This window comes from Anser cygnoides, chromosome 2 (genome assembly GCF_040182565.1).
Source record: "Anser cygnoides isolate HZ-2024a breed goose chromosome 2, Taihu_goose_T2T_genome, whole genome shotgun sequence".
In the NCBI taxonomy this organism is placed as follows: Eukaryota; Metazoa; Chordata; class Aves; order Anseriformes; family Anatidae; genus Anser; species Anser cygnoides.
In genome coordinates this window covers 5,524,036-5,550,920 of record NC_089874.1, presented here as the reverse complement: position 1 = coordinate 5,550,920, position 26,885 = coordinate 5,524,036, and the positions used below count along the sequence as shown (strand labels likewise).

Sequence of the window (26,885 nt, the reverse complement as noted above, 5' to 3'; positions counted from 1 at the left end):
ATGCCATTGGAGAGTCCTGGCATGAGCCAAGGGATGCTGGAGGGATGCTTGGCTCAGGCTCAGTCTGAGAAGCTGAATGAATGAAAAGGCTTCTTTCGGTCTTACGATAGCTGCTAAATATACACAAATAGAGGAGAGAAGAAGTGGCTTTTACTGGTGTCTGTGTGGTTGTGTTCCCAGTCTGCCCATTAATCCACTGGAACTTATTTGGGCAAATCTAAAGGTTTCTCCTGAGGTGAGCTAGAGTTCAGGGTGCATAATTATCGTGTATGGAGTAGTGATGCCTGATATACTTTGCTTCTTGCCCTTTTGCCCTTGTCTAAGTGCAATTTATTAATATTATACAGATGAGTCATGGAGTGATTGAGGTTGGGAGGGACCTCTGGAGATCATTTAGTCCAAGCCCCCAGCTCGAGCAGGGTCACCTGGAGCACGTTGCACAGGATTGTGTCCAGACAGGTCTTGAATATTTCCAGAGAAGGAGACTCCACAACCTCTCTGGCCAACCTCTTCCAGTACTCTGTCACCCTTGCTGTAAAGAAGTTTCTCCTGATGTTCAGGTGGAACTTTCTGTGCTTGAGTTAGTGCCCGTTGTCTCTTATCCTGTCACTGGGCCCAACCGAAAAGAGACTAGTCCCATCCTCTTGACATGAGTAAGTGTCCTCTTGTTTACAGAAGACTTTTTTTTTTTTTTGGCAAGTACACTTATTAGCAAAGCAGTGGAGTTTCCCCAAAGTCCAGCAGGAAACTTGGCCCTAAATAGATCAGACACCCAGCAGAGTTAGGGGAGTCTCCCTGAGAACTGCTCTGCGGTTTGGATCTGCCTGTCAGTCCGGGACACAGTTTGGGACCTAACTGTTTTTTGTTTTTCATTTCAGCAGCGAAATGTCAGGATCAAGTTTGAATATGAAGGAGAGAAAAGGTATGTACCCACCCCAGTCCCTTTCTGTGTACAGGGACAAATTACCCTTTTTACCCAACAATGTCCCACTGACTTCAGCCAGCTGCAGATGAGCTCACAGCAGGATTAATTCCCCTGAAATCAACTACGATTTTATATGCAAGAGCCTTGCCTCATCATCCTGTTCTCCATAGTACCTCCTGGGATTTGCATGCACTCAAAGTGGTTCCAAACTGGAAGTCATTAAATGCCTCTTACCAGGGACGTAGGGTGCCCATTTGGATCCTTTTCTCTTTTTAATTCTTGAGCCTTGCTGAACCGCAGCTGAGCTGCAAGTCTACAGAAATATGTCCTTTGATTAGAAGCCTATGACACTTACTTAAGATAACCAGATTTTAGGCACGGGTCCCATAAAAATAGAGCTGGGAGTTGAAGCTTGCACGCCCTTCCCTACTTGACATTTTCATGGAATCACCGCTGCTCGATGCTCAGTGAATGTGGCAGGGCAGAACACAGGGTTGGAAACTCGCATGCTGATGGTCAAAATTGCATGGGAGAAACAAAGAAAATTCAAGTAATATCAGTGTAGGGCTAGCCTGTACCTGTTGACATGTGCCTCTCGAGTGGCTGCATGTGATGGTACAGGAGAATCACAGGATGCCAAACTGCACCATTCCGTCCCTGCTCCCTGTTCAGAGGCACTTGCTGAAAATGGAGGTGATAAATCACTCGCTGATGTGTGACCCTAGGGCTTCTCTCATGAAATGCTGCTGGACTTTCTTCTTTTCAACCTGGAAACACAGCAGGGGAAGGAACAGAGGAGCTGCACTAGGGTTTTTGGTAGATATTCTTTAAGGGTAGGTCAAGTCTCCTCTTGGGCGTAGCAGATAAGCAGCATTTTTATGAGTGTAAGAGCAAGGAGCAAGCTCTGTGTTTTGTGATAGAAGAACACCAGTCCTTATTTCTGAATTGTCAGTCTAATACTGAATCCCAATATGCTTTTACTAACTCGATACTACTGTTATATTTGTTTGCAAATACAGGATTATCCAGTTTCCAAGACCAGTCAAATTCAAAGAAGTGGTGCAGAAAGTCACGGATGCTTTCGGACAGACGATGGACTTAGTCTGTGTGAACAATGAGGTACTCCTCTCTTTATGGCTAAAAGATAATTTTAGGGCACCTACTGCTCACTTTGGAATTGAGCTGTAGTTTGTTCTGAAGGCCATGATTTAGTGTTGTACGAGTATGTGAAGAAACATAATCTTACCCTGTGGCTTCCAGCTAGTAGGCAGATGTATTTCTGGCTAGCAGGCCAGATGCATTTCAGTTGTATTCTCTGACTCCAAGCCAGGCTTTCTTCTTCTTAAAATAATCTCAGTTAAAGCCTATTAATTGATGGCATAAGTACACTGACCTTCCCCCAGAAAACAAGTCCCCAAACTCAGGGAGGTGATGGAGACATTGTCCCTCTAGTTGCACAGTCAGCAGCTGCAGATGTTTCTCTGTGAACACCACTTGGGCAATAGGACCAAATTTCAGAGCGTTTCTGGGTGGTGAGGGCACACATGGGGCAGAGAACAGCACAGCTGAGACCAAATGGCTTTCATGAGAGCCACACGAAGTGGAAGTAGACTACTGCGTGCTTGGGTTGGATGTGAAGCCTCCTCATCTTGGGAGCAGTTTCAGGAGAATGCTGAAGTCTAGAGCATGAGGGACAGTGTGACTAAACCAGCGTACTTTTATCCAGCACTGATTTTGTTTCACCCTGAAGTGGCAGAACCCTGTGCATTTTCTTGTGAATAGGTCTGCAGTGAAATACGCATCAGTGTAGGTTCCTCTAGCGGGTCCTGTGGCCACATTCAGATGACCAAGAAACCCTCCCTCTGCGATCCTTGCATTTTAAGGCTTGAAGACCTTTCTACTCTGACCTTCCTCTTAACAAAGACCACTGTTTTTTTTTTCAACCTGTTCCTTGAGCTCAGCACTGGGTCTGAAAGCAGCATATGCAGGCTGCTGCTGAGGGCCTTCACCTAGAAGGGGGCCATCCTTGGGCGTCAGTTTTGGTACGCTCACTGTTTTCTTGTGAGGCACCCCCCCCTTCCCCTCCCCTTTCAGTTAAGATTTAACCCAACAGAAGTTGCTATTCTTTATTAACAGATACCTCATGATACCACAGTGTCCTCTGGGCTTTAGCTTTGAATGCGGTCTGGTTTCTAATCTCGGGCATTCTCTGACAGCCCTCCCGGGAAAAGCTTGCCATTGAATTCTCCAGGAATGACTCATTTCATTCCAGGTTTCTTTCCACTGGAAGAGAGGAATTTTTTCCAACAACAGCAAACAGAAGCTTAAATAGTGCATTTTATCCCATTTTAGAGACTGTAATCCTGGGCATGTGCAGAGAACATAGTGGGACTGTAAGCAGGCCTTTGGGTAATCCTAACTTCATAGGGATGAGGAGGACCTTCAAGGGTTTGTTGTTGTTTTTATATACATCAGAATTCCTCTTTATGAGAAACTATACGTTTGGGAAGCAGTAGCAATTCGGGGTGGTTGTTGTAGAAACACTATAAACAAACGCTGACCTTTGGGGAAATAAACTGTATGTCCACATGGTGACCCTCCAGGGCCTGTAGCGTGTTCTCAGCCTTGTTGTTTAGTCTCACATCTTCAAGTCTCGGAGGTAGCTTGTTCACAGACTCATTCCAAGGACGTGTTTCACCCTTTCTTCATACTCAAAGGGAGCTCTGTAGCAATTCTTCTTAGCTACTGGATGTTCCACTTGCCATAGCGCCTTGTAGGCCGAAATTACACGGGGTGCAGCGGTCCCATACAAAATCTTACTAAATGGCTGTCCCTGTCCTAGTGAGACGGGAGTCCTGAAGCCAAGGTCGGCGAGATGAGCATGCCAGCTGGGTGGAGCAGGGGCACGCATGATTCACATCCTGGTGGGCCCATGGAATCAACGGGTTTGGGCTGGTATAGATAAGAGCGGGGCCTGGCTGTGGGTGTACCACACAGGGCATGTCTGCACGTTAGCAGTGGGCTGCTCTCAGCCTTCTGAGCAGCAGCACAGCGAAATCGTGCCTGACCGTGGGCAGCACGGTGTGGTGACTTTTAGAAAGCTGGCTGCGTTATGGCTTGGAAGAGTGTCTTCCACAGCAAATGCTCTCTGGATTTGATCTGCGTGCACTGCTCACCAGCTGCTCCAGGTGTGGCAAAGTGTTCCCCTGTCCCGTCTCTGTCACCAACTTGTGATGTGACCGTGGGCAGCAGATCACTGAACCTCTGTGTGCCACCAGTTCCCCTCTGTGACCTCCCTTTGAGCCTTACTTCTGAGGCAACCGTCACTTCTCAGCATCGTTTCAGAAGGCTGAGGAGAGTTAAAGCCTAGGGAAACGGTAGGAGCTCCGTTGGGGGGGAGGGCTGTTTAAAAGCATATTTAACAAACATTTGTCGAGAATTGTTGATGCCAGTCAGTCCTGCATTGGGCAGGAAGATGAACTAATTGACCTCTCAGCTTTTTCCCCAACCCTGTTTCCTACTATTCTTTGGCTTTCTGCAGTGTCTTACGCAGTGAGTCCTAGCAATAAAGCTGTGGTTGGTGAAAACTCACCCTGTGAAATCACTTTCTTAGCCTGTGGAGGACTGCCTACCAAGTCCCTTACTACAACATCAGATTACAGTGGAGTATGCTGTTGAAAAGCAAGAAGAAAATTCAATAAACTGCATTTAGTGAAAATTCTGTGTGGGTAAATTCTGCTGTTCACCATGAATGCTTCCTCTGTAGGCAGAATAAAGCCAGTTACGTTCACCTTACTGCCATGGTCCCACGTGGACCTATATTTAGTTTCATGCCCAGTAGATATCCGTTCCTGATATCCATATGTGCCCCAGTCTGGAAGCCAAAAGGATCAAAATCTACTTGCCAGATGCGGGTAATAGGTAAAGCCAAGCTAAATACTGGCTCCAGGCCCTTTTACAGGAGGGCAATTTCTGCCTGATACTTTTGGCTCCTCTGGAGCAGGCATGCAAATGTGTTAATGTTGTGATCCTGGAGCGAGATGGAGTGACCTGCAGAACATTGTGTTCACAGCAGCAGCTGAGGGGTTGCAGCTCTGAACACTTGTGAGGAGCTCGGTAAGGAGATGGGTGAGCGGTGTGGGACTGTGCTCGCAGTTCAGAGTCAGATCCTGCTCTGGGCGGAATGAGGGGGAGCAGGTCTCCACTGGTCTTGTTTCTGTTTGGGAAAGTAGTCAAGAGAAGGCTTTTCTGCGTTTTTTTGATGCATCTCTGGGATCCTTGTGAACTTCAAGAGGGTTAAGCAGAACACTGAGAGAATTTCCTTCAGGTTCTGCTGCTGAAGGAAACAGGCTGTACGTGGACAGCTGCGGAGGATTTGGAGACGTAGTCAATACCATTTCTGTCTAATATCTGCTCTGACCCTGGGTGATTCATAAAGATCCCAAAGTTTAACCGTGAACTGTGGTTTAACCTTTTGAAAGCCCCGAATGGTTGGTACCTGCCTGGTGAGCACTTTCCCCTCACACACGACCAGTACTGGGAACCTATTTCCAGCCTGGCTTGGGAGGCCCAGCCCAGACAAGACTGGTGTTGGTGTTCTCTGTTAAACCCCACTTGGTTAGGATCATTGCTTGGGAGGCAACAGTCATCTTCTTGAATTTTCCCCTGTCTGGTTTGGTTGAGGATTTGAGTCCCTTCCTCGACAGGCTGCGGTGCGCTCTGTGGCAGGGCTTTCTCAGGTTCCTCCTAGAGGCCTTTTCTGACACACAAATATTGAAACAGTTTTTGGACAAAGGCTGCACAACCTAATTCACCCTCTTCCTGGGTGAGTGTGCTGAAAGCTTTGATCTAGAGTCTCTTGTGGCTTTTTGTAGAAATTTATCAACCGTGTTTGCATACCTTAAACCAGAAGAACACCCCTGGCTCAGCCTAGAGTTTGGTGCTTAGGTAGGCGTAAGCGCAGGCCTCTCTCCTATCCACAGCTTTGATCTCTTGAGGGATGACGATGTTAAGCCTGGTGCTTAGCCTCTAAAATAGGTAGCTTGTGTACGGCTCAGCTCCCTGTCTGCAAAACGGGGATGAAAGATGACCTCCCTTTCACCCAGGAGAGGAGAAACACGACCTAAACCTTGAGGTGCTCGCACACAGCAGCCACGCAGACACCTGAAACGAAGCTTGGCAGGCTCAGGCTGTGGTCTCGGGGTGGAAGAGGTGACTGCAGGCGTTTCCTGACATGAAACCTTGTCTCTGTTGGCCAAGGCCTTCCCTTGACCTGCTCATCCCCAAAGCCCTCGCCTTACTGCACGCAGTCTGAGGCGTATTTACCTACAGGCCAACAGCCAAACCTGGTGGCAACACCTTGGGATCAAAAGGGGAGACACAGGCACCTTTTGAGCATCGTCTTCCTGGGCAGTGGATCTGAGGCGTGTTTGCTGGGGCATGAACTCTGAGCACCCAGAGAGCTGCCTTTCAGAAGGGCAGGGCAGCCGTGGCTCCCAGTAAGGCCGGCGGGGCTTTACTGGGAGCTGTGGCCACTCGGTCCCTTTGGTAGGCAGAGCCCATGTGTACTTTGGCACAGGCAGGAGCATAACGTGCTCCGCTGGCTGCACTCGGTGCCAGCGCCCTAGGCAACCTACGGAGTCTGCAGCCTGCTTTTTATGATATTGGGCAGAGTGCCCCAGAAGCTGGGGGGGGGGGCAAATAGTTGTGTTTTGGGCACTGGGAGCTTTGCAGTCCGTCTGCAGGACGTGGTACAGCACACAGCGGTGCCAGGGGGTCAGATTCCCTTGGGAGGTAGGAGGGAAACAGTCTGCCCCTCACAGCGGGACCTTTAGCTGCCTGATAAGCGGGGCACTGTCTGCCTCTCTGCTCCATTTACCTTCTAAAGAGCAGAAGCTGAATTTGTCCTGCTGGGTGCCAAAGAAGCACTTCTTGCAGGGAAAGCGGTGCACACCTCTCACATCAAAGAGTTTGAGGCTGGTTTGCGAGGTGTTCCCCGGTTTCATCTGATGCCCAGACGCTAGGGAGGCTGTGTCAGTGCACTGAAGCCTGATTGCAGCAGCAGGGAGGCCACTGAGGATGTCCCAGGGTAAATGCTTGGGTGCAGCTCGCTGCTTCTCCTGGAGCACCGTTGCACGTCTCTCTTCCAGGGAGGAAACCCAGACTCCTCTCATGCGCAGGGCTGATTTGGCATGGGATAGCAGCAGGTCTTGTCTACAAACTCCAAGATCTGAGCAGCCCCAGAATAGCAGGCAGCAAGCCTAAGGCTTCGTCTCAGCCCTCTCCTCTGACCGCTAGCTGAATCGGTGATGTGACCTTTAAGCTCCCTCCTCGCAGCTGGTTTTTGTTGCGATTTTTGTGTCTGTTCCACGGTAGATGAGAACTTGGAAGAAAACACTAGAGCTCGACAAGCTGGAGGGCATGGGGTCTCTGTTTTCCATCTGCCTCCTTGGGTTCCTCCCTTGTCCCCCGATTCCCAAGCTGCTCACCGTGAGGATCTGGCTTCCTTTGTTTACCCAACGGTGTGACACTGCCGTGCTCCGGTGTTTGTTCAATCCCTTCCAGCTCCTGATCCCCCTGAAATCCCAGGAAGACTTGGACAAAGCGCTGGAACAGTTGGAGCTGAGCCCTTCCCTGAAGAGCCTGCGGATCCTTGTGAGCGCTCCAAAGAAAGCGAATGTGAGCTCTTCACCTTCTCTGCTCTTTTGTGTCCGAAGCGAGGCGCCTTGTTATTGCGTTGGGGAGTGGAAACGAGTCTCCTGACGGAGGGCGAGCTGGTCCTCGGGGGGGTCTGCCCTGCTCTGCCTCAGCTGCTCTGAAATCTTCCTGTGGCAGCAGCCTGGAGACTGAGCTCAGCCCCCTCCCGCTCCTCCTGCAACTTCTGGAGGGTTAAATGCTGTACTGATCCTCAAACTAGGAAGCCCCCAGGGATTCCTCTTTGTTTTTTGGCCTGGGGAGGCTGTCGCCGTTCCTCTGCATCCTCTCCGCATGCAGGAGGAGGTGCTGGCTGTTACCATGCTGGTTGGCAGCACAGGGACCGTTCCCTCCTTGTGGTGCTGAAATGCTAACAGCCATGGAGAACAACCCAGAGAATCCTTCAGTGTCATGCAGGACTGTCTTTTTTTTAAAATTTATTTTTATTTATTTATTTTCCCTGAGCTCAGTGGTTTTGCAGTTAAGCCTGTTAGCTTGACCTCGCCTGCACGGAGTGTCTTGCCAAAGCACATGTCGTTCTGCCCCAAGCACAGGCTGTAAAACAAGAGATTTGCAGATGTTGCAACTCTGTTTCTTCCTTATATTTCCTAGAAGTACCGGAGAGGCTGAGAGTCTTGAAACTCATAGTGCTTGTCCCTACGCTGCTGCTGGTGCTTGCAGCACTTAGGTTTCCTCTGCTCCTTTTGAGAGCCTCCCAAAAGGTGCAGGGACCCGAGTCCCAGAGGGAAACTGAGCCATCATTGGGGTTTCTGAAGTCCACTTGTTCCTAGCAGCTGCAGGAATGTTGCAGTATTCGAAGTCAGCTACTTCAGAGCAGGGCAGCCAGATAGATTCACGTATCCCTTTGGAGTTGGTCTAGCTTTTCCTGAAGCATGTAAACATGCACTGCATGTAAGGGGATGCAGTTCTGAGGTCATGCATAAAGCCATCACAAAATCACAACGCGCTGTAGCGCGTTACGTTGGTAGGACTTGTCCACCACCAAGTCTTGCCAATATAACTCAGACTACGCTTAAGTTACCGGCTGGATTTGAAATTCTTTGCAGTCTTACTTACCTGTGTTCCCTAGCAAAGCCAAATTTTTCGCTGTCTGCTCCTCTGCTCTGTTAGAGAGGAACCTCTGCAGTGCTTGGTCTGCCACTGAAGTACAGGGAGCATGGAGGAGAAGCTCTCATTTTGGGATCACAAACTTGGGTTTAGGGCAAGGATCAATCTTTGTATCAATCCTGAAATAATGCAGTGCAGGAACAGTCTATTTGTCATATGTCTGTATTTATCTTTATCGACTGGGACTCAATTTTATTGTTTTACAATATTTTAATAACAGGTGTAAATTTTGAGTGATTTTTGGGTCTCTCTAGGTTACACATACATCTTTTTTTTAATGCTTCTTGGGGTAGTAAGGAGTCAAATGCAGGGTTTCACCTGGTGCATCTGCGAAGGGGTCTGACCTCTGGCGGAGTCTGATCGTTCCCTTTATCTGATTCCCAGCTCCTCCAGCCGAACAACAGCAAACAGCACGAGATGAGGATCTCCAGATCCATGGGGGATATCATGGGATCCCTGTACAAGGACTCCGAGAGGACGCGGAAGTACTCAACAGGTCGGTGAAAAAGTGGTGCTCTGTGGGGTGTTGGTGCTATTACAAGTAGGGCCACCATCCTCTTTCCCTTTCCCATCACAATCCCTGTAAGTGTTATGGTCTGCTGTCTACCCTGAGGTCTTCCACCAGTATTTCAGTGCAGTTACAGCTTATCCTCAGCCTGAGGAAGAAAGTGCAAGGACGGACAAGGTTGTGGTGAGCAGCAAGTCAAGTCAGGCGTGGAAACTAAGGAAGAGCAGGGGATCTGAGGTGTAGTGTGAGGGGGAAAACGTAGTGATAAAAACTTCGAGTGAATTTGAGCTTCATCAAAGTGAAGAGTGAGGATCTGTAGCCTTATGTGGTCTTTTCTTCTGTTTTCTGTGCCTGAGTTTGTGCTTTTATTGCTTTCTGAAATACTCTGAGCGTTTTGAAATGACAAGATAGTCTGTCTGTAGGACCTTCTGTGCGAGAATCCTTGGAGGATTTTGTAGAGAGATGTCTTGTGCAGCACTGGTAAAGCAGCCTGTCTGTATGGCAGGGGTGTCAGTCTCCACATTACAACAGGCAGGCTTAGTGATTTTGTCTAGCAGTGAATGTTCTCTGCTGCACCCGTGGGTGATGGTTACGCGGCAATTCCTACAGAGCCCCAGTGTGTTCATCCAGTTATTTCACATCTGCAGGAACAGCAGCAGCAGATGCCTTGAGTAAAGTGGGGCTCTCCGATACACAAAGATACCCTTCACCTCCAAAGAGCATCCGTATACAGCAGAGAAAGCTTCCAAACTCTTTTCTCTGTGCAGCAAAGAGTATTGTTCTCCAAGGATTCGTCCTTTCTCATAGCCTGCGCTGCCTTGATAACATATCCTTTGGTTTGCTGCAGCTCGGACAATGATATAGAAAGAAATTTCCTTCTAGGGTAGGTCCAGTTTAGCCTCTTGTGCAGCTGTGCCCAGCTCTTAAAGAAGCCAGGTGTGGGTCCTGCATGTACCAGAGCTCTCTTTGGTCCTGTTGCTGGGACGTGCCAAGGATCAATTTTTCTATAGTATTTTTTTTCTAGCTTGCATGGCTCTTGAGAGTTTGCCCAGAATCTGGCAGAGTCTGTAGATGGTTCTGAATGAAATGCAGACACGAGTACATGGCAACGCACAGAGCCTCAGCAGAAACTGCTTGAGCAAAACATCTCTGAAGGTCTTTTTTTTTGGCACTAGCTAAGCTGTTAACATAAACCAGCGAAGAGCTGTGGCACTGTGAGCTGTCACTGGTGTGTGAACCGAGTGTAAGAGGCAGAATTGATCCTGTGTGTAGTGAGAAAATTGATCTTTGCAAAGTTAGACTTTCTCAGTAGTCTATATGCCACGCTTTGGCTTTTTCCTGCTGTTTTGGAGCAGCTGTAGTACCAAGAGAATCCCTGACCAGGTCTGCTCCACCGCCTGTGAGGGGCCCAGACCTTGAAGAGCATCCTGTAGGTAAGGCAGGCAAAGGAAGAGTTGCAGGGGTGAGAAGCCTGAGGTACGGAGAGGCTTTGAGGGGACGCCTGAGCAGCGGAGTGGAATAGTGAGTGTAACGTGCTGGTTTAATCCGGGTAACGTAGGAGGAGGAGTGGGCAGTGCCAGATGTAGCCTGCAGAGCATGCTAACGTTGGCACCTTCAGGCAGTCTGCACGCTGGTTGCGTGCAAACTGCATCCAAAGCAGTATCTTTGGTGCTTTTGCATAGTTCAGTCGCCCTTGCCACAGCCATCCCTCTCTTTTATTTCTGTGCAAACCGTAAGTCTTGCTCTTAGTTTGAACAGAGCTTGCCACAAACCCGCATGGTAGCAGCCCACCGGGCCTCTTTGGAGCTCTTTGGGCTCCGTATGAAGCTACCACAGCCCACTTGCTGGAGGCGGTTGCAGTCCTGAGGATTCTTTTTCTTGACCTCTCGAGTCAGAACTGGGTTATGCAGTAGCTGGACAGAAACTTCAGCGAGCTGAAAGGGAGAGCAGCATGTCAGATGGAACAGAGCTGAAGATCAGGCTTTAGACAGATAATCCTGCATCGTGTTTCCCTGGACAGGTTATTCCATTCGATTTGGTGGATAATCAAAACGCATCCTAAGAGGTTGGGGTTTCTGTAGGAGAATCTGTTCTCCACTTGCAGATGCAAGATATTTCACGGTGTTTGCTTCTGCTGCCATCAAAGCAGTTGCTAGCACGTGAGGATCTCAACTCATTTCAGCTTTCCCCTTAAAACCACATTTAAAAGGAGATTCAAAGTGATGTTACAGAAAGAGGTGGCTCAGGGTCATGTTCTCAGTGCTTCTGAGATGTCTCATGTTTTTCTGCTGACTCCGCTGTGATAGCAGCAGCAAAAACTAATAAAACTGCATGTCGTTGGCACGAGCACGTTGGAAGGGGGGCAGATGTTCTGGGGAAGATTTGGCTATTTTTGCTTCTGCTGGACAGAAAATGTCTTCACTCCATGTCCCCAAAAAACCTCATGCAAAGTCAACATTTTCTTATTTTTTCATAAGCATTTTCAGTGAAAGTCCCTCCCCCCACTCCACCTTTTTTTTTTTTTTTTTTTTTTGGAAGTGGAAAATGTTCCAGTCTCTTTGTAACCAGCATCTGAAAATGTTCAGCCGACTGTCAGAAAAACTTCGGCTAAAACCTGTTGGGGTTCTAAATTTCCAGATAACCGAGGGCTGTTTTTATTTACTGAGCGAAAATCCACGTTTCACAACATTGTCCACAAACTTTTCAAGAGCTCCATTCTGGAATCACCGTTTCAGAGGAAACATTTGCCACAAGTTTTGTTTTCTTTTTTTTCCGTGGAGGCAAACCGTGACCTGTGGGAAGAGACGGTGCAGAGCGAGGCTTCGTTTCTCTCTTCACGTCAGGGCTTTTGATTACGGGTGAGAAGCTCCGTCCACGCCCCACAGGGAACGTGGTGTCCCTAAATGCAGAAAACACCACAAGGGCACTTGGGGGGGCCACAGGCTTTGCTGGCGCACAGGCTGGCCGGATGACTCTGAGAAACGTGGGCATGATGGCAACATCTGTGCTGTTAAATTCATGGGGCCAGGGCACGAGCACAGGCTGGCAGTTGATGAGGTTGCTTAATCATTAGCATGTTTCCTGACCAAAATCTGCCCAGGTACAGATCGGGGTAGCATGGGGACCTGTTGCAGGAGTCAGGACGGATGAAACCTGCCTGTTTTGAGAGGAGGAGGAGAATTTGGCTTTGTTCATCATGCCAGCTGCCTCAGGACTAGAAAATGGACTCTGTCCCACTGTGTTAGTGTACACACACCCTAAAGTTTGCCTTAAATTTAGATGTAGGAATCCCTCCTCAGAGGATCAGCACAGAGAGGAGGAAGACTTGCAGGGGTCCCACTGAAAAGGAAGCCAAGGGAGATGTGGTCGATCTGTTCACACCTCCCCGTGGCAGCCGCAGCTCATCAGTAAGACATTTCTTGCAGGTTTCTCTCTGCTTATTGTGCTGCTGTGTTGTGAGCCCCGTGTTTCCGCCAGGGCTTGGAAGAATGGCACATCTTGATGTCAAGTCCTTCGTTTGATTCTTGGAGTCGCTGCGGCTGGGAGCATAGGCAGCTGTCAGCCGCTGTTAAGGGGCTTGTCTCCTCCATCAGGACTCCTGCTTGACGCCGGTCTGCGATGGGTGACGTTTTGGGAAGGATCTGCCAGGGCAGGGAAAGGGTGAAGCCGGGGAACAAGGAGGCAGAGGGAAGCCAAGCCTGGCACGGGGGAGCTGGCTGTACGTGCAGCACCAAGAGCTCTGCACATACAGCATGAGAGACGCTGCTTAAATAAAAATAACAGAAGGGAACATGAAAAACCCCAGCAGATGCCAGCAGTGACTGTAAGTCTCCGTGCTGGCCTGGTTCGCCCTGCTTGGGACACGCTGTGCTCTGGTCTCGAGTATAGGACTTTACATCAGTGCGTGTAACATGGAATTCCGTCCCAAAGCACCTTGCTGCAAAGGGGAATCGAGGTCAGATGCTCAGCTGGTGCCAACCTGCAGAGTTTCTCCGAGTTCAGGAAGCCTGAAAAGAACTGCTGAGATCTGGCCGGCGTTTGGCTTATAAACAAGCGCCTCAGAGCCTGCCCCTTCCCCGCTGGGGGAATGTGATCCTGTAGGTTCCACGACAGCCTCCCCGTCCCCCCCGTGGCAGATGGGCATACGCAGTGCATGTGGGGACTCAAGGCAGCAGCAACCTGGGGCGGCGGTGCTCCCGGAGGTGGGAGGCCGCACAAAGTACTTGGAGCAGCCCCTCCACCCGAGTAGCCTAGCAGAAAGGGAGCTGGGTCAGTCCAGCAGTTTCCAGGCATGCAAACGCCTGAGCGTTTTGTTTAACTTCCCCGCCTGCTGGGAAATGGCTAGCGTCTTGTCCCCTTTCACAGGTTTGGGCAGGAAATACGGTGCTGGAAGGTCAAACACAGCCGACTTGGGGGCTGGGAGGAGCTGTTACAGGCAGAGGCTTGATGTGACCTCATGCAAAGTCTTCACGCCTGTGCTAGATCTCTCTCAGCTCCCTGGGCTCGAAATCAAACAGGGCACGGTCAGCTTTTTGTAAAACGTGGCTTGAAGGCTTCGTGGGCGACGGGTGGGTTGTTGCAGTGAGGTAACATCGCTGCACGCTCAGACCAAGCCTCATAGCAGCAGAAACAGATGCTCAGCAGAGCTAAGATGCAGCAGGACCGCCACACCAAATCACCTAGCAGCTTTTTGGAGCAAGAGCCACCCTAATTTCTTCCCGCGGCCTTCTGGGTTGACATCTGCCAAGCAAACGAGGGGACGATAACCCTCAATGGTTAAACGCTTGTTTGTTTATCTTCCCAGAGAGGATGCTGTACTTCCCAACTGGTTTTGTTTTTAGGGCTGGGGGAAAGCCAGTTCATTATGTGTGCCGCAGCGCTTGAGAGATTCTCTCTCCTTGATCTTGGCCTTACTTCAGTTGGGCTTTTTTTTTTTTTTTTCCTTGCTGTGTTCTGCAGGAAGTCTGTGAAGGAGAAAATAGGAAGAAGAACAAACAGAACTCGAAGCCATATGAGTTTTATTTTTAAAATTCGAGCGAGGAGGCTGGAGGGAGCTGAGCCATGGGACAGAGAGATCCATGTATCTGGTAGAAATCCAGCAAGCCTCATTTAGTGATCTTAAATATCGGCGTGATGCTGTTCGTGTTAGCAGCTCCTGAGGCGTATCAGCTGGAGGGAAAGGTGGGGACTCGGGTTTGTAGCGTTGATCGTGCTGATGGATTCGTGCCAGAGATCAGCCTGGCGCAATAACCGTGCTGCAGAATAGCAGCAGAAGTGTTGTGCTGATGGATCGGTGATGACTTCTCATGATGGGTTAAGCCTGTTCCCCGTACCTTTCTCTTGCAATGTGGCAGCCTGTTGGGAGTGAGGAACTAAAAGACTTTGCAGAAACGCTGCAGAGGTGGGTAAGAAGTGCAGGGAAGGATGTGCTTTTTAAAAGGCTTTTTAAAAGTCTGCTTAAAAGCTTGTTTTGTGTTGTGTGAAGGCTCGCATTGCACAACGCTGACCAGTTAAAGCTCCAGCACGGAGCAGCGCAGACCTCCGTCAGCAGTTCCTTGCTGTGAAGTGATGACAGCCCAGGGATCGAGGGGAGGGACTACAGAATGACAAGCGAAGCCAAGCCTGTGCATCTGGGCCAAGCGAGGACAAACGCTCCCGAAACCTAGAAAAGGCACCGGGAATTGGTTAGGGTGGGTTTGGGGGAATAAAGGGGAGGAACAGGACATCAGTGTAAGGAAGTCGTGGAGTTGTCTCCCGTTGCTCCTGTGCTGCGGCGCGCAAGGTGCACAGCAAAGCCCCGGGGATTTCCAGGTGGCTCTGCCTGGCGCGGAGGCTCTGCCCCCTGCAGCCGTGGAGCCTCCAGGCAGGGGAGATAACCCCACCTCGGCAGGAGGGTTGGTCCCATAGGTCTTTTCCCCTCCCCGTGGCTCTTGGATTTGAGGGCTGGGTTTCTTCTCTCCTCTTTCACGTGGGGAAGAGGGAGAAGAGGTGGCTATTTGGGTGGAAATCGTTTTCCATGTTAAGTGTTTAAGCGATACTGCGTGGAGCTCACCCGAAGGTGGGCGGACAGGCCGTTTCCCATACTGCAGAACAAGACAGCGACGTGATCCAGGGAGGAAATGCCTGGAGGTCAAAGCCTGGGAGGTGGGATTTTTGCTTTGAGTTCTCCTGATTGTATCGCAACAAAACTCTTGGAGCCTTTTTCTTTCTGGCATGAGCAGAGTACCCGGACGCAATATCTTAGGATCCAGGGTAGGTTGAAAGCCAAGTCCGCTGGATGTTGTGTGGTCCCGTGGAAACAAACTGTCCCGGTTGCAAAAGTCTGTAGGATGCTTGTGATCAGTATGGCTTCTCCCGTTCCTCCAGTCTCTTCCACACAAGTTCAAACCCAGCAGCGTCTCCGGGAGGTCTGTGATCACTGGAAGGACTTGGATGTGGCAAGTCCTTCTCTCCTTGACCCGTGCTTTTCCCCTCTCCTAGGCTCTCTGCACACTGGCCGGAGCTCTCCGCCCCCGGGCAGCGTTCCTGAAGAGCAGCAGCAGATCGCTCGCCAAGGATCCTACACCAGCATCAACAGCGAGGGCGAGTTCATCCCCGAGACCATGGATCAGAACGTAAGTGGGGCCATGGCGCGGGGGTTAAACCGGGACAGGGGCAGGCCTGAGGGAGGCTGCGCTGTGAGCACCAGTCTTGCCATTAAATCCCTCGTGGTCTCCTGCGCAGGAGACTCAGGACAGCTTTTTCCCCTGGGCTTGACGTACTCACAAAACAGAGAGGGTTCCTGGAGGTCGGGCTAAAAGCCAGCTGCTGCAGGGGTCGCAGCGTGCAGTGGCACCGCAGGTAGCCCTGGAGGAGCACAGCCCTGCCACACAACGTGCAAACCAGCTGCCAGGCCCTTGTGGCCGCGGCTTTCCCAGATGCGGGGCTGACAGTGAGCGTGCCAAGCAACCGATTGCCTGCGATTGCAACAGCCTGGGGGTGTCAGCAGCTCTCGCTGCTTCCCGTGTGCCGTTTCTGCTTGAGCTCTGCTTACAGTCCTTGGCCCTGCCTGCAGACTCTGTTTGTTTTTTTTTATTGTTGCCTTTTTTTTTCCCTCTCTCTCCCTCCTCTGTTTCTTTTTTCTTCCTTATTAAGCACTTTGTGTATTCCAGTCCCTCAGTAATAAAAAAGCAGATAGATCTTAAGCGTGGTGACGCACAGAACCTCTTTGTCCGCTCCCTTTGGCCATGGTGGGGGGAACTCCGGAGTGCCCAGGGACCGGAGGGGGGTAGCTTACACCTACCTCTCCATTTGCGTCTCTGCTCAAGCTGTAGCTCCAAAGAGCTTGCTACAGGTGTTACCCTGCGCTTGGGTGAAGTCAGACGGGCTGTCTGGGTGCAAGACAGCTTGGCAAAGAAAGACGGGAGCATCTTGCAGGACTGGCAGCGTGCAGGAGGGATGCGGAGGGATTTTGGGAGGGCACTAAGCAGTGCCTCGCTCCCGCGGGCTGCTGCAACACCCCCCCCAAGGGTCTTGCCTGGAGAGACATGCGTTTCCTCCCCTCCAACAGCACCCACTCGCTAGCTCTGTTCTTGGGTGCGGGCTGTGCCAGCGTTTCCATGGCAAAGCTGTGTTTTTGATGGTTTACCGTACAGCCATTAATAAACCGAGAAATTAACTCCGGGTGAGTCTTGGCAGCGTCAGCCTGCAGATGTATCTCGTGCTGCTCGCAGCCAAAGGCTGGCTCTCTGTTGTTTCCACACGACTTCCAAACACGTTTAGCGGGATTAAGACAAAGTGCATGTGCGTGCAGGAGGAGGGTCTGCACGGGCCCCCTCGGGGGTAAGTCAGTGGTGCTGGCCGTTAGCGGAGCTCCGCCAGCACCGCCTGAGCTCTGCTCCTGCTGGTGAAGGCTCCCAGATGCTCCTCGCTTCTCCCGGCAGCGCGCTGTGGGTGGCCTGCTGCCCCTCTCCCAGAGGTGGATGTGTGCACCGGCGGATTAAACACAGGAAAAAAGGGGTTTTGTGTTTTTCTCTTCTTTTTTTTTTTTTCCTCTTCCCATTGAGCAGCCATGCTCTTCCCCTTATGGACTTTGCCCTCAGAATGTCCTCAGACTGCAGCTTTTGTACGTGCCTGCTGTAAAAGCACTTACGGGTTTTGCTTTAGGTGCTTGCTGCCTTTTGGGGGATGCCCCTGTGCAGGCCCGTGATGTAACCGAGGCTTTAGGGGTCTTAGCCTTGCCTCCGGCTTAGCAGATGGACAGAGGCTGGTTCTTCACCCTGCTCCAACTTCCAGTTCTGCCCCTGTTTCCAGGCTTTGGGGAAATAAGGAGTCCATTTCAGCATCTCAGTGGGGAGAGACCTGGCAGAGGTGGGGACGGGGACTTAGCAGGGGTCTCGCTCCTCTTTGGCAGCTGCGCTCTGAAGCACGAGGCTTTGGGGTAAAAAGTGGGAAGGAGAGGAAAAATCAGGCTTTCCCGTTGGGACCGTCCCACCAAAACAGTGTGAGCTGTTATGGCAACCGGTGAAGTAGGTAGAGCACAGGCACGGCCCGTGTGGAAAGAGAGGTTCTGCGCAGGGGAAGGAGGAGCTAAGGGTCCAGGAGCCAGCGAAGGGGGACTCCATGTGGTGCCTAACCCCCATCGCTCAGCTTTCCCGGCCAGGGCTGGCTCGGCACATAGCCCCCAGGTCCACCATTCAACACAAACCCTCTATTGTTACTAACGGGCTATAAATAACCCCGGGCAGCACAATGGCTCATCCAGGAAGCAACACGAATGTAGCTTTTGACTCACTGAGCTAGCCAGAGCCAAGGCGGTCCCCGCAGCCAAAAGCCCTGGTGATGCTGCGCAGAGCACCGGGGACGGAGGCAGGGCTGGTGTGCCAGGGCTGCTCGGGGAAGTCAGGAGCCCACGGCCACCGGGATCCTGGCAGTGCTGCACGATATCCACTCGGCCTCAGGCACCCCATTTCTGTCCTGCTTCCTTTTTCTTACTTAATTTCCCCCCCCCAAATTCTTTGAGCACGTTGAATCTCGTTGCCTCCTCAACGTGCTTCGAATGTCAGGGTGCTGATTATCTCTGCCTCAGGTTCCCCGCTAGCGAATAACAATTGAAATAACAATTGGGAAGGATCCTGATCCAGAGGGATAAGGAACTTCCTCTAGGAAGAAAACTTTGCTTAGACTGGATATTGTCTCTACTGGGGCCGGTATCAGCTGGGGTAAATCAGCCGGTTTCAGTGGAGTCAGGTAAATCTGTATCCTACAGATTTCTGTTACTAACGGGACTTAGGGACTTGTAATCTGTTGTTTGATTGTTTTTCCCTTTTCCTTCGTTGTCAGATGCTTGAAGCTTTCATCAGCCCCGACGGGTCGCTGTCTGGGAGCTGCCAGTCTCTGGACAGGTCTGTGGACAGGTGAGTTACACGTGTCACCGCTGTCACGAGCAGAAACGCAGCCTGCCCTCCACAGCAGGAGGGGAGTGGGGGCACTGGTATCCCCTGCAGTTCCTGGTGGGATGAGGATGCACCCGAGCAATACAAATTCATCTGGAGTGCTAAAAACCAGATCCTAACCGGATCCTGGGCTCTTGATCCAGCTACGGATCCCTCTCTTACCCCTCTGCCTTTCTGCACTCACGGGGTCGACACGCTGTTAGCCTCTCCGTGCCTCCTCTCCGGGCGAGCTGTCTGCTCTCCGCTGACTCCCTGTAAATTCGGCAGCCCCCGGGGGCTGCCAGCAGCCGCAGATGTGTCAGTCAAGGTGCTGAGGACACCAGACGAGCAACAACTAAGTTTAGCTTCTCGGCAGGAAGCAACCGGGACACGTTGTACTACCGCGGGCGGCAGTTCAATAGTCGGTGCTGCTCCAAGCTCCCACGTGCAAAGCGACTGTACGTTTGCTGCTCCGCATGGCAGGCTGTGTGTAAGACACGGTGTCCTTTTGGGAAGCAATGTATGCATTTTTTTTTCATCCTCATCAAAGGGATTTTTTTTTTTCCACTGCTGCTTTTGCCATCCGGCCCCGAGGCTGCGTTCCAGCAGGTCTGTGCTGCGCTGAGTTGATCGCGTAGCTTTGGGTTTGCGACTCTGCGCGCTGTATCAGCGGCAGGGTCCGTTTCCTTTTTGTGGCTTTTAGTGTTTTCCTGTGATGTGTTTGCTCATTGTTGCGGGTGCATCGAAACTGGGTTCTTTTGCTCCCAGCCTCTGTGCCCCAGCTTTGCTTTTGTGGAGATTTTGCTGGGGATAACAGCAGAAGGAGCACGGCCGAGCTATAACGCTTGATTGTGAACTGAGAAGAGCATCAGGCACGTCTGCAGGAGAGCGGCATGGCTTCGTTTCACGACTGCGTACAGTCGTTGGGTCTAGAGAGCTGGAAAAGGCACGAGGAGGGCTCTGTTCCTGAAGGCAGAAAAAGGAATAAGCGTGACCGTTTCACACAGGTTGCTCTGTTTGGAGTCAGGATTTGGACCTGATGATCCTCACGGGTCCCTTCCAACGCAGGAAGCGCTGCGATTCTGTGATCCTGCATGAGACACAGCTGAGTCCTTGCTGCCAGTTGCCTGAGGTGGCGTTAGCCTCAAGAGGGCAGAGCACAGTGACCGGTCTGATGCGACAAAGTAACACAATTAATTCCTCTTCCCCCCAGCAAACCTGCTGCGATCGGTTTTGACACAAATAGACTTCGGAGCACTTTGCGAAGCAGGTTTTTACTACCATGTCCATTTTATTAAGAGGAGAGCAGGCAGAGTAGAAAAACATCCTGTCCAGATCAGCTCACTGGCCCTGACAGAGGCTGGGATGAAGTTAAGATCTCTGAGATCCCCACCCAATGCTTTACCATCCTCTCAATGCACGTTTAAGACCTTGAGCCTGCTCTCTCCCTCCTGGTGCACATGCACAGTGGTGGTGCGGCTTTTCTTGCGCAAAGAAGGCGGGGGGTGATGCTCCAGAGAAGAGGAGACCTTCAGGAATCGAGCGTGACGGAATGACTCCAGTGTATACATCCCCACACCTGAGCAGTGTTCACAGAAAGCAGAGTTGCACAAACGAGCGCTTGGCATTGAGGGAAGAGAAATCTCCAGCCCTCCCGTGCCATGCTGTGCGTAGGTGTTACGGTGCAGACTTGGCTGCTTTCTTTCAGCCTGGTGACCCTGGTTGCTACAGGATCCCTTCTGTTTGTCCCAGGAAAAACTGTGGACCACCAAAAAAAAAAGTCTTTGGTCTTGTGCAGGTTGAGGATGAGAGCTCAGTTTGGTAGACTGGGGTGACCAGTGCGTCTTGCTGATTAGCCTGTGCTTTCTGCATGTCATCCCTTCCTAACTCATTCCCCAGCCTTTCCAATATAATAAAGTATATGTTTTTCCCCTTTGCAGCCCTCCCTTCACCCAAACCCCTGTTCCTGGAAGGAAGAGCCATCCCAAAGACGGTCTTGACTGCATGGGTAAGCATCGCTGGAGGTTCGTGCTTGCTTAAAAGCACAGGGAGCATGTAGCGGAGAGAGTGGATAGAGGAGAGTAGGTACTAGAGAGATGTTACTGCATGGAAAGGTACTAGAAGCAATCAAGCAAACCATCTCCGTTGCTTATGCTACACTTCAAAAAAGACCCTGCAATGATTAAACATGAATGTTCTCTAAAAACAAACCGAGTCCCAGGCTCTCTAGGGAGTTACACCTCTTCCACCTGGAGTAATAAGAGGCAGAGTCTGTAACGCTGCGAATAGTGTTAGAGAAAGCGTGTTGGTAACTCGCAGGGATCAGAGGTGACTGCTTAATCACTTACAAACAGCTGGTTAAGTCATGGAAACTCTGTAACGTTGTAATGACTTTCACTATTAAAAATGAATAAATGGCAGTCAGCCTTAGCATGATAACACATTTCTGGCCAGAGGCAGCATTGCCAGACCGAACTGCAGAGGTGAAGCTGCAGTCAGCCCGTGTCACTGACGTTTTAATACCTCCCTGGTGGTGCAGGAGGCGTTTTGCCTCGCCATGCCACTCGGCGTTGTTGCCCACACGTGGCTTGCCGAGAACCTGTTGACCCGTCCTTGCTGCTTTTCTTGCTGACCATATTTCAGCCGTTACGGGCTCCTCTCGCGCCTCGCTGTCACGGGGAAATAATGCTGCAGCGAGGCTTCGGCCAGGATCGGTCTCCGAGGAGCGGCTGCTGGCCCCAGGCTAAGACAAACAAACAATCAGAACGGGCTGTGTCATTGGGGCTGGATGGAGGAAAAACAGGAGGTGAAAGATGGAGGGGGGGGGAAATGACAGATATTGTAATCTCACGTTATGCAGTGCTACCAGCCGTGGCTTCCTGCGCTCCTTTTTTAAATTAAAATATACATCCTTATCTCTCATGACCATCCATAATCTCGTGTCTAATCAAAGCTCTGGTGCTGTTTAATGCCTTCTATATATTCTAAATTGATCTTTCTAGCGTTTAATCGAAGTAAGTGTAAGAGTTTGGAGGGTATAAGCTGTTCTCCAGCTTTCATAGGCCAGGAGTCGCATCTGAGAAGTGGGGCGGGGTTGTCCCCTGTCAGCCACGTGCTGGGTACCTGCAGTTCCCTGCAAATAGCCGAGAGCACAGTGGAGATGTTGCACTAGGTAGATCCGGGCCTGTCCCTGCCCGACAGTTCTGTTTCCACTCTAAATTTTTGTGTTTTTCACGTGTAAATAAGACGTGTAGTAGTCTGTCTTGGAAACCAGACACGTTCTGTGTTAATCCCTTGCCTCGTTTTGAACAGCGTGGGCCAGAGTCCGCAGTCAGTGGTTAACCTCTGTTTGCTTTAGGGAGACCAAGAGCAGGGTGTCTAGCCCTTATTTTCCTTTTAGTATGTGACTGCGGGCAGATTTCAGCGAGCCTTGGGGAATGTCTGGCTGAGCAAATGAACAATTTGTTACCTTGTTCATCCCCGTAACTCGGCACGACGGCCTGAATGCTTTCCTGTAAGAAATGCTCTGGGCGTTTGGTACTGAGCTGATGCAAGAAACGTGTCTGTTCTTTCCTCCTGTCAGAATTTGACATCCCGTTCTGCGAAAGGTTTGGGAAAGGGGGCACCTTCCCCAGGCAGTACCACCTCTCCCAGAGTCGCAAGGACTACAGTGACGGTAAGAAAATCACGGAGGGCTGGGGAGGGAAGAGCTCGGTCCGGGATCTCAGTAGGGATGGGAAGCGCAGGAGGCTTGTAACAGTGCCCAGGACTGCAGAGACTTAGGACGGAGAGGTTTCTAATATAAGGAGGAGAAATGAGTGAGTAATTTGGGATTTGCTCGTGTACTCTGAACGATACCCTCTGAGAGCTTGCAGGTCTGCTCTTGGGATGTGCTGCATGTCTGTGGCAAGCATTAAAGTCAGTGCTCAGCATCTCCTGTGCTCATGCCTGGTGTTTTATTAGCCACACGGATGGATAGCTTTTCTCAGCCCTGGCGATACCAACCTTTCTCTTCCCCTAAATGGCTTTTGAGAATGCAGGCTTGTGACCTTTACAGCAGGTTTTGCATGGAGCTGGAGGGAATCACCTACCAAATGCAGGGTAGCAGTGTCTCTTCACAGCTGTTTTAAGCTAACGAGCTCTGAGCTTTGGGGACCACTCTGTCACCTCATTGCTGCTCCTCCTTTCACTGTGTGAGGCTGCAAGTGGTAGGAGGCAAAACTGAATAAAGATCAAATTCCTTTGGAAAAAAACAAAACAAAAACCAAAAACCATTAAGGACACGCAAACAGCATATTGAGCCTTCCAGAATGATCTTCATCTCTCACTGACACCATGGCACTGCTGGTGTGGTCATTTGTGATGGGGTCTTAGGGGATGCCAGGGATAATTTGAAGTGTAAATCTCCACCTGTTCAGAGTTTATTTGTGATTAAAACCCCCCAAAAAACTAATGTAATTAAACTGTTGCAAACCTCTCTGGGAACATTATACGTTCGATGTAATCCTACATGCTGTTAACGGCTCTTAAATTGAATTAAAAACGTTCACAGGGCTTTGCTTCAGTTTCATTAAACTCGTTTTTAGTTTGAGGAAGTACATCGCTGAATCTGAGCAGTGATGTGAGAAGGTGGTGATAGGCAGATCCGAGCAGGCGTGTGTGTTCTTGCCATAACTCTCCCCTTTTCTCCTGCAGGCCGGAGGACTTTCCCCAGGAGTTACTTCCCACAGGAAAACCTGTTCCAGCTGGTCCCTTCCAGCCGAACCAAGAGCTTTAATGGGGACAGCAAGCTCAGCACCCTGCAGTATGACGAGTACAGGCCCAAATGGTGGAACAATTGTGAAAAAGGTCTGCAGGTCTTCAGCACCTCCCCTACAAAAGCTAGGAACTGTAAGTGAACCAAAGCTTCAAGGTCTCAGTACATTTGGGTTTCAACACGAAATCAAGTTACTGTGACCTACTGAGTTTTGGGCATCAACTTAGCTAACCCTCTGCGAATGCACTCTGCTTCCAGCCCCAAAAAGAGGCACACTGCACTCACATTTCAGTGAGGAATATTAAATATAACTCATTGTACCTTACATTGGCCTTGAGTAAAAAGTTCTTACAGAGTCAGCTGGTGCTCATAGCTTGCTGAGTTGCAGAAAATTGCTTCTGTGTTGGACTCTTAATGTGCTCGCACAGCGGAAGCTTCCAGGAGACTTGGGATGTGGGAGCAAATGGGTCTGGAGGTCCCCTTCCTCCTCTTAGGTTGCTGTCACGCCAGCAGCCAAAGACGGTTCTGCAGGTTGCTCTGGCATTGCAGGACTGTGCGTGCTGTAGAAATGGGTGCATTCTGGGCCCGTTCAGTGATGGATCTCAACGTAGGAACAACTAGCGAGATAAAACTCCTTGCTGTTCCCTGCCTGGGTGGCTGCTCAGCCATCCTGTGTTCTGCTAAGCGTCCCATAGCAGAGGAGAGAAAGTTCAACATTACCCAAGAAAGCAGTTTCTGTAGGAAGGACTCTAAAGAAAAGTGACTTTGCTGTGACTTGTTTCTGCTTTATACTAAAGTAGAGCATAAAGGACATGCACACACCAGTAGCTCTCATACAAATGAAACAGTTTTGTCGTGGTGCCCCTGGGAGAGGGCAGCTCACTGCCCTCCCTGGTGAGATCACTGCAGGCCCGATGTGCATTTTGTAGGGTCCGACGGACCCTGATGCTGAAATCTCCCTGCTGTGCTCTTCTCTCAACCCTCTCCTCTTTTCTGCAGCCCTACAGGCACCAGTGAACTGGAGGTTGGGGAAGCTGCTTGGAAGAGGAGCTTTTGGGGAAGTTTACCTCTGCTATGATGCTGACACTGGCCGAGAGCTGTCGGTGAAGCAGGTGCCATTTGACCCTGACAGTCAAGAGACAAGTAAAGTGAGTGTGAGGGCAGCACTGCGCCCTGCAGCACATTGTGGGGCTGTGGGCTGGAGGCTGAGGGTGGAGGTGGCGGAGGAGTCCGTGTCCCTGATTGGGAGGCAGCGCATGCAGACTGTTGGGTTCGCCCTCTTTGGAGTGGTCCCTGATGGCTTTTGTGGCACCAGTCAGCGTGCCCTGGTGATTTCTCTGCCTCGGTCACTTTGGCTTATTGTCTCTGGTACCATGTCCTGCAGGTCTGTCTGCTCTTCCTTAGTTTTAGCCTTCTTGCTCCACTCACCTTCCCACTCTGGGTGCTGCGTTAGCTTTGTTGGTGTCTTCGTTCACATCTTTCCAGAAAAAAACTCCTTGAGCACACCTGTCTGAAAGCCAAGTCCTTGCGTATCCCACCTGCCTGCCAGTTCCTCGGGACAGCACGCCTCATTTCCGAGCCTTACATGGCTGATGCCTGAGTAGGCAGCTTCCCAGGTGCTATGAAGTGTTCAGTGTGGAGCAATATTTGGGTAATACTCCTGTTTCGGAGAGGCACGTGTAACCATTCTCTTTTCTCACACAGTATGTCTGTTTCATGGCAGGAGGTGAATGCTTTGGAGTGTGAGATTCAGCTGCTGAAGACTCTCCGCCACGACAGGATAGTGCAGTACTATGGGTGTTTGCGGGATCCCGAGGAGAGGAAGCTGTCTATCTTTGTTGAATACATGCCAGGGGTAAGTGCAGTTCCTGCTAAAGATTGTCATGAGCTAGAGAGAGCAGATCTACACTGTCCTGGAGTTTGGAGAAGTTTGGATCTGGAGTTATAGTGAAGCTTAGCTGTCAAGTTTATCTGCTGAGCCAAACCAAACCGCTGCATCTCAGCATCCCTAGGACTTGGGGAAGCTCAGATCGAGTCAGGTGTCGTGGTCAGGCCCCTCAACTTGCAGTGGGTCAAAATCAGAAGCCTGGAAGGCAGGTCTCAGGTTTGGATCCTGGGGAAGGGTGTGTTCACAGTCTGGAATCTGAACGTGGTGAATGTGGGACGTGGTCCAGATCTGGCTCCAAACACTGTGGCCTGAGCCCATCCTTAAGTATTTATTACAAATCCCTCCAGGACAAGTTAATAGTACAACTGTCCACCCACAGCTGTCACCAATTATTTCTGGCTTTCAGCACGTGTGCATTAAAACCAGCGTTACTCACTGGTCAGCCTTCTCCTGCTCAGGACTGAACCTTTTGTTGGTAGCACGATCCGATCTAACAGGATTGGATTAAGTTTGTGGTTTTGCTGACATGGGGCGAAATAGCTCCGGGGAAAAGGAAGCTCTGAGGGAGCCTAGGCAGGGGTTGGAGAACACACACAGATTAGTTGAACATCTCCCCCGTTTGCAAGGACGCAGGTTACATCGGAGTCAGCGAGACGAAGTCACTGCTTGGTATAAACCAGCACAACCGCTCGCATTGCTGGGTGAGCTGCTCTCCTACGTCCTGCCTGCCCAGCTGGATTCAGTCCCTAGTCCGTGGAAGAATAAATCCTTGTTTGTTCAGGCCGTGTTTGTAAGGTCAGGAGGGGCTGGGAAGTCATCTGGTCACAAATTATTTTGGTCATTAGTAAATGTGCTGCAAGTTCTCCTGACATGTCTTGAATCAGGTGGGCTTCGTGCGTTTGAGCCCCTTCCAAGCACCGTCCTGCCTCCGTCCCCAGGGGCAGGCATATCACTTTCAGGTCTTATGACAAAGGAAAGACCCTGAAGAGTAAAACCCAGAAGCTTCAGCAGTACCCTTGCTGCTCGTTCTGCAACGTGCCGGTGTTTGTTAGCAGCCAGGAAACCGACGTTTGATGCTGGGGCAGCGTCCAGCAAGGCTGGAAGTTGAGTGTTTGTTTTCTTTGCGATAAACCAGAGCTCTGACCAAATACAGATTGACTTTAGTGCCACGGGGATGGCTTATTTCACAAAAGCAGCTCAGGGCTTTGGTTTCCAATGGCAGTGGATGTGATTGAGCTCCCAAACCTTGCAGAAGAGCAGCTCCAAACTGCTGGACGTGGCCAGGTTTCTGATGATACACAGCTAGCTTGGTAAAATCTTCAGGGGGCAAAGCCTGGGCGCACCATCAGCCTGGCATTCTGATGATCACCCCTGTTAAAAAGCTGTGTATTTCCTGCTGTACCCTGCACCATTCACCTCATTTTATGGTTATGCTTGGAAAACAGAACGGTCCACTTGACCACAAGTCTTGAAGACCCTGTTTTCCCTTCTTTGGCTTCACGTTTGATGTCCCCCAGTCAGGGTGAGAGAGGCCAGGATAAGGAAGCTTGAAGAGTTGGGAGGGAGGGAGGACA

At 50.7% G+C, this 26,885-nt stretch overlaps 1 protein-coding gene across 3 annotated transcripts in view; it reads left to right on the top strand.

Moving 5' to 3' along the window:
* LOC106036842 (mitogen-activated protein kinase kinase kinase 3-like) overlaps window positions 1-26,885 on the top strand; it is a 76,243-nt gene that overhangs the window by 45,782 nt on the left and 3,576 nt on the right. For 2 of the 3 annotated variants that reach the window (XM_066991410.1, XM_066991412.1), the window contains 11 exons: window positions 879-922; window positions 1,945-2,044; window positions 7,490-7,603; window positions 9,131-9,242; window positions 15,735-15,868; window positions 18,576-18,649; window positions 20,608-20,675; window positions 22,251-22,343; window positions 23,363-23,557; window positions 24,423-24,571; window positions 25,147-25,278. In XM_066991410.1, the coding sequence (XP_066847511.1) occupies window positions 879-922; window positions 1,945-2,044; window positions 7,490-7,603; window positions 9,131-9,242; window positions 15,735-15,868; window positions 18,576-18,649; window positions 20,608-20,675; window positions 22,251-22,343; window positions 23,363-23,557; window positions 24,423-24,571; window positions 25,147-25,278 (1,215 nt within the window). The remainder of the gene's footprint in view (window positions 1-878; window positions 923-1,944; window positions 2,045-7,489; window positions 7,604-9,130; window positions 9,243-15,734; window positions 15,869-18,575; window positions 18,650-20,607; window positions 20,676-22,250; window positions 22,344-23,362; window positions 23,558-24,422; window positions 24,572-25,146; window positions 25,279-26,885) is intronic. The other variant, XM_066991411.1, reaches the window with a different exon arrangement.